Raw genomic sequence first — 7,466 nt, forward strand, 5'->3', positions numbered from 1 at the left:
TTATGTGCTCCAGAGTTAGATAAGTGAGACAAAGGCACTTTGCAATCAGCCCAGTCATTCTTCAGTCAGGTTACATTAGCTTAGCCTAAAACAAGTTAAGTGAACGGAAATTATTTATCGTTCCATAGGCTTGGGAATGGTTTCAATAAGAACCATTCTGGTTTTGATTCAGATTCCTCATTCTGATTCAAATTCCTAGCGATTCTAGAGTCTTATGACAAATTAAAGCAACCTGGCTGCTGCAAGATCATCAAAATCACTAGGATGGTAGCAACATGTTTTTTCTCACTTCTCTTATGATGGGGGATCTAACAGACCAAATTTTATTTACAAGTGGATATCCCTTTAAATGTACACTTACTTGGGAGACGTCAAACAACGCCGGCCATCTGTCCTTGATGTCGCTGACACTCAGCTGTTGGCTGATAATATCATGTCTTCTATGTGCAAAGGTTTTGCACATTAAATCCTTGATGGCTGTGCTGTTTTTCTTCTTACACTCATCAATCAGTTGTTGTCGCTCCAGCTCTTGCTGTTCTTTACCATCTTGTCCTGGATAGTGTGGCAGAAACAGCACTTCTCCTTTCCGCGCCTTCTTTATGTTCTTCGCTGGAGCCTTGTCATCAGGGTGCTTGTTCTTCAGTGAGTTGCAAGTAACCTCTGGAACTCCAAGACTTCGTAACTTTGACCTGTAATTTCCCATCTTGTATTTAAGACTATACATCCATCCCATCCAGCCATTACGACCAGAGATGGGCAGTAACGCGTTACTTGTAACGCGTTACTTGTAACGCGTTACTGTAATCTGATTACTTTTTTCAAGTAACGAGTAAAGTAAGGGATTACTATTGCAAAATCAGTAATTAGATTACCGTTACTTTCCCGTAGGAACGCTGCGTTACTGCGTTACTAAAACCGTGATTTTTTTTGCGAGAATGTCTCATGACAGTGACGTAAGCAAGTGCGACGTTGGTGACAGCAGCTGTGTGCAGATCAACAATGGATAATATATCGAGTGCGGGAGAGAGTATGAGCGTGCAGCGTTTAAAGTGTGGAAGTACTGACCTTACTTTGAGTTTGATTCCATAAAAAGTGACAAAAACATTAGCGTCCATCGTGCGTGGGAAGAAAACTTCTTTTTACAGCGAAAAAAACCCCTAAACTTCCGAGCAAGCACCGAGTAGCTATGACGTGATGGGAAACTCACAGAGACACTCGCGCGGATTCTTCAACTGACCGCAGCACACCTGCACCAGGGTAACCCTCCGCCTACCCTGCTCCTGCTTTACAGGTGAAAATAGAGCAAAAGGACCGCTGAGTCTTTGACTTTATTTATTTTCTGCTGTGTTTTACTTGCATCTGTTTGAAAGAGTGAGTGAAAACACAAAAAATATTTTATTTTATGTGCTGGAATGTGTAGAAAATAGGTTTAAATGTTAAACTAATTTCTTCAAGTCAGAGAATGTTGCATATAATTAAATGTTTTGCTTGATTCATAAAGTTAAAAGATTAAAACTGATAAAACAAGTTAAAAAAAAAGAGACTTTTCCATTTGATTACATTTTGTATGATGGATTATGTAGAAAAAGTAGAATTGGGCTGAAAGATCTATCACTTTATCACCTCTTCAGGTTGTAAATCGTGTTTTTAAAAAGTAACTAAGTAACTAAGTAACTAAGTAATTAATTACTTTTGAAAATAAGTAATCAGTAAAGTAACGGGATTACTTTTTTGGGGGAGTAATCAGTAATTAGTTACTGATTACTTTTTTCAAGTAACTTGACCAACACTGATTACGACTGCCTGGCTCTGTCAGACACGGGTGCTTTTTGACCAGAGCCTCTGCCACTTCTCCAATCTGAAGGCCAGTAGGGTAGGCTGTGTAGCTGTACATATAATCAGCTAATTTTTCCATTATATCTGACTTGACTGAAGTATTGTTCAGCACAGTGCCATTTTGAACAAAGACTTCATTGGCATTTTTCAGTACAGTCTCTGTTGCCACAGAGAAAAGTGGAATGACAATTTCATCTGGCCATGTAGTCTTTAGAGGACTTTGAAGAGGGGAGAGTATGACAGTGTTGTCTGAAGACAGAGATGATCCATCTGTTTGGTCCTCTGTGGTTTTATAGGTTGAAGAGCTTGAACTTTCATTCAGTGAACTTACATCTGAGGGATTTTCACACTGAGGAATCAATGTAAGCACTACTGATGGAATGACCACAGCTTTGACTGTACCCCTATCTTTGATTTGGTTGGGAGAATGAAGTGTAAAGAAATCTCCAAATGAGTCATCATAATAGTGCAATATGAAATCCTCAACTAGCCCAAATGTCTCTCTCACTGTCTCATGCAACTCCTCAACAGTCCTGGGTATTCCTGAAGAGAGCACAAGCTTCTCACTCTGTTGTCCAAAAATTACTTTCAAGGCAACGGAGTCCATCTGCAGAATAAAAACCACAAGAAAAAAGAAAAAGAAAGGGGGTATCTCAGTCTTTCCCCTTACACTAACAAACAATGTGACGTTTTATTGACACCATTTGCTTGCCTTCAACACGATATGGTGTTAAGGGGTAAGTGTCACCAAGTACTCTGGGATGTATTAAGGTCATTTTCCCAGAAGGATCCAGAATAAATGCCCTAAAATGTTCATCATACCAGCTGTTGAGCAACTTCACAATGAAAAGAAATTCATTGCTTAAGACAACAATCTGTAAAATCTCCACAAAGTCAGGTAAGCCACAAGTAGATCCATGAGGCAAAACCATTCCTGAGGCATATTTAGTTCCATGATGAGTCAGAGAGTTGGTCAAATTCACATAGGCTTGTGTTGGATAAAGTTCCTTGAGACACTGCTGTATTTCTACATCAAGCAGTTCCAATGGAAGAGATGATACTTTAGTGACACACACTGATGGCTTCAATGCATTACCATCTGAATAGTATGCCATCATCATCTGGTGCTTTGAGGCAAGTGACAATAGTACATTTCTGAAGCTGTTTGTGTGTTTAACAACCTTCTTAAAGAAACTATGTTTACCCTCAAAGCGCATAGTCCAGAGGCATACTAATGGACCAAATCCTCTGATCAAGTCAGGATAATGCTCCAAAAAATGGTGTTTTGGAGTTAGTTTTTGCTCTGGGAAAACCTCCAATAGCCTGTTGCGATGTTCAGATATAAGTGTGTCCAAGTAGCAAATACTTTCCTCTCTGTGACTAGGGGACACAACAAGTTCAGTTATATCTTTTAGAGTCATAAGAACTTGCCATGCTTCATCATTTTTGGGAATCTTTTCCCCAATAATAAAAGGTAATAGTCTCAATAACGTCCAATTTTCATGTGCGTTGCCACCAATGCTTTTGCGAGTGGAAAAATTTAGGGGGATGATTTGGGGGCGATCTGTTTTATCGGTCCATTTGTAAGGAAATTCTGTTATGAAGTTATTGAGTTCAGTTAAGGAAAAGTAACGTTTACGGATAAACACATGAAGGCATAATGCTAATTCTAGTGGAATTATGCCTTCAAAAAGGTCGTGCAAAAGATCTGGAGGATACCCTGTGACAAAATGAAAATATTTTAATTTCCCCGTTAATGGACAACCTTTCTTCACACCACAAAAATGAACCGAGGAGGAATTTTCCTTTATGGTTTGGACATGTAGATCATAGTTCTCTTTTGTTCTTGGTGGAAAAGCTCCTGAACGAACTTCTTTTTGCTGAAAGTCTGAATGGTCTCCAAGGCAAAATCTACAGATGTAATGTCCAGAAAAGCTTTCCACGAGTCCACTAAGAGAATGAGCGCCAAGATTGTCAGCACAAACACAAAAAACAGTGCCCCTGATATATCTACCAAGCTGTGAACAAAAAATCCCGTCTCTCTCTAATGTTATGAGATCCTTTAAAAGTGGCTCGAGAACAGTTTCATAGCCAAAAGTTTTAACATCACTTGCCTTACACAGGAGAGCCAATTGAATTGATGTTAGCTGTGATCTCAGTTCAGTTGGTATATCAGCAAGTACCCAGTACACAGCTGTGACTTTGTGTTTTTTTCTTGAAGTCCCAAGTGGATTACAAATTTCAAAGTCATCCACATAGAGAACAAGGGAAATACTTAAGTCCTCAATAGCACAAAGTTGGTTTTGCTTGAAATATTGTCCATCGTGGAAAGAGGATAACTGTGAAGTGTTCAAATGTCTAGTTAATATACTGTTAACATCTTCTTTACTCAGTAACAGCTGCAAGGACTGAAGAATAGGCACATACTGAAAAGTGGAATTCTTTTCTGGATCCAAACAGTATTCTACTGGTTCAATAACACAGAAGTTTTCCTTGAAATATTTCTGTCTCTTATATCTTGAAGCAAAGGGACCATCAGGACTAAGGGCTGCACATAAAGGACTACAGTGACATATTTTTTCAGCCAATTCACTGACAAAAGACTGATCAATATTACAGTTATTCTTAATAAGAATATCACTTATTGACTTTGGAATATACTGAAGTGATAATGTGCAGATATAACTGAGCTGTTCTACCAAGTCATCCACACATTTACCAGAAACATTATAGATGCTTTCCAGTTTTAACAAGAGCACACCAATATTTTTCAAAATTTCATTTGTTGTTTCCCTTTCACAACCAAGTTCAGTGGTGACATCCAAGTCCTCGTGATCTTCTAATTCCAGTGCTGGTAAGACGATTTCATTAGATGTACTGACAGTTTGCTTTGAAATCAAGTTAGTTTTAAAGTGCTTCCATGAACAAAATCTGTGCTTTCGACTTCTGTGAGTCGCATAAGTCCCACAAATGTTTGTCTTAAACTCACAACCATCAAAAACACACTATGGTTTCATGGCTTTTCAAATGGGAATTTATATGTTGAAAATAGTCTTTTGTGTTTGGGTAAAAAGAGTCACAGATTTTACATCTAATAGTTGGAAGGACCTCACACTCTTCCGTTTCATGCGAACTGTGAGACCTAGACAAGTGTGAGCGTAAGGCACCCCATGTCTTAAAAGAGCAAGGACAATTCAAATGAAGACAGGGTATGGAATAGCCATGACCAAATGTACCATGTTTCACTCGATAATGTTTGAGTAGTGACACTTTTGATGACTCCTCATGTTTGCAGAGTTTACACTGCCATCTCATCACCTGTGACCTAAAAAATTGTGAGAAAATATGTCTCACAGTATGAAGATGACAGAATGGTGTATAACCATATTTACGCAGTTTTTGTATGATTAACTGATTGAATAACCAATACTCACTACCAATTCAGGTGGAGGATACAACTTACAAATAAGTCAACATGGAACAAAGTACAATACTTAACCACATTGAAATAATCTGAATCACATCACCATGCTGTATAAATAAAAAGATAGTATGGTGACACTAGATGACAGACCATGAACTCATCAATATATTTACCGAACTGAAAAATTCTCAAAATTTAGATTAGGCATTTGTATGACTAAAATAACCCACCACAAAACCAGTATAAATATTTAGGTGGTATCACCATCCACTACTCAGCTTGTATAAAACAATATCATATCATTCCAAAATTTAACACATCAAGTCCTCTGAGTAAAATTACCTGCTTTACTTTGTAGTTGATGCAGATTTTTTTCTCCTGGTGGTGAAGATGGTGCTGAAAAAATACAAATCAAAACTTTATCATTACAAAACATGTCACTGAGTAATCTGCCATAACATCAATCTCTTATAAGAAATTTTAGCTTGGATTGAAATAAACATTTATTTATGTAAATTGGGAGTAACTATACTGGAAATGATGGTACTTTTGGCTTGACCCAAAAGACCAAAGCTTTTTTTTTTTCCATTATTTTCTGGGATCTGAAAGGAAGTAGGGCCCCGAGTCTAAATTTACTTAAGGCCCCATAGTACTTTGGACCGGCCCTGGATAAGGTAATCTGCTGACCCGGGCGGTCCTCTCAGCGTTCTCTCAAAAACTGGCCCTGTTCAGGACAAAGCTGAAAGCAGCGTCTTATATGCTCTGAAAGACCCCACATAGAACAAGAAAGCTAAGCAGCATGGTTGCTGCTATGAACTGTTCCGCGGGCAGGTCTTCTTAGTTACCAAAGCCATTGATGACGTCTGTTCATCTCCTCCTGAACAACCTGACAGAGTGAGTCAGGCCGCGTGACTACCGCAGCTCCCGCACCGTGACTCAACAGGGCCATTTTCTAGAAATGTCTGAGCACACCTGCTTTCACGTGGTTCCTAAAATGCCCCCGATTAAACGGTCAGGTCGCTGGTACCGGGACATTCCGGTCAAATTACCCAGAACGCAGATAGCGACTCAGAACGTAAAAGGATAAAAGGGCGCGGTTTCCCGCCGCCTTGACTGGAAGACGGGTTGAAAACTTAAATTAACGTGCACAAACACGCTGCGAAAAGTGAGCCACCATGACAAACGCTTTCTTCAGAACATGTTATAAAAGAACGGTGTGGATAAAGACAGCTAATGTAAGAATGGTCACTTACCTGAAAACGTTACCAAGTCTGCAGTGGATGTGTGTCTGTCTCGTTCAACGTGCAGAAAATCTCCCATGAGGCCATGCTCCTCGCGCGCGGTACATGCCAAAGGTCATTAGTCTTACTCAAAGTTTTAAGTTAGTATTGGGGGACAAAATTATATTGATTTTGAACCATTAATAATTAAAGTTAAAGACAATGATAAATATGAATACCAGTCTCTCAGTTATTTTGAGTACTTTCTATGAGATATATTGAGTAGATTTAAATAATGCACCCTGTGTTTCAAATACAGAATTTTTTCTTTTAAATAAACTTGAACAAAAGAACTCCGTTCAACTCAAAAACTGGTGTTGAAAATTTAAGCATTCTTTTCAGTATTTTCAACTCAAGATAACACGTTTGTGATTTTCAAAGATTTAATCAAGGTCATCTAACTTAGAATTATAATGATATTTACTAAGCCCCTGAATAATTTTTTAGGGTGTATGCTCCCATCAGCGCCTCTGGAAAACTAGGAATCTCGTTAGCTTTTTAACTTCTCAAACGTGACCAGACAGCGTAAACAAAAACAGACTAAAAAACAGTGCAGAATTAACTGTAAGCTTGCCATGTAATTTTACATTATACATTGCTATTTCATCTGAGGATATAACACTATGATTATGGCAACTTTAATTTTGTACACTAACGTAATCTGTATGTTGGCAGTAAATAGCATATGTTTTAATTTTAAAATAAAATGCTTTTGTGTGCTTAGATCTCTTTTTATCCAACCTTTATCCAGCCATATTAAATCAAATTTTACTCAGCTCTGGTCATAAACATTTTATTTTATCCTTTATTTTGACCACACAAAACAGAAAGAGGTATTTATATGCAAATGTTTTTGGTAATACAGAAAAGCAAGGGAGCCCTTCAAGCTCTCCTCCTGATAGCATATACTTACTTTTTGAATACAT

The 7,466-nt window shown here is 38.2% G+C and overlaps 1 protein-coding gene and 1 long non-coding RNA gene across 2 annotated transcripts in view; both read right to left on the reverse strand.

Annotated features, from left to right (window-relative positions):
- The window catches only part of LOC143413674 (uncharacterized), a 7,108-nt gene extending 5,820 nt beyond the window's left edge, over window positions 1-1,288 (reverse strand). The window contains exon 1 of the mRNA XM_076877014.1: window positions 362-1,288. Within this exon, the coding sequence (XP_076733129.1) occupies window positions 362-733 (372 nt within the window). The 5' untranslated portion in view covers window positions 734-1,288. The remainder of the gene's footprint in view (window positions 1-361) is intronic.
- Window positions 1,289-1,823: 535 nt separating this feature from the next.
- Window positions 1,824-6,647, reverse strand: LOC143413578 (uncharacterized). Its single transcript, XR_013094183.1, has 3 exons — window positions 6,514-6,647; window positions 5,603-5,656; window positions 1,824-2,443 (listed from the first exon to the last, which is right to left on the reverse strand). It is a non-coding gene; the product is annotated as an uncharacterized LOC143413578 (long non-coding RNA).
- Window positions 6,648-7,466: the final 819 nt, after the last annotated feature.

The sequence above is a fragment of the Maylandia zebra genome, linkage group LG18 (genome assembly GCF_041146795.1).
Source record: "Maylandia zebra isolate NMK-2024a linkage group LG18, Mzebra_GT3a, whole genome shotgun sequence".
Classification (NCBI taxonomy): Eukaryota; Metazoa; Chordata; class Actinopteri; order Cichliformes; family Cichlidae; genus Maylandia; species Maylandia zebra.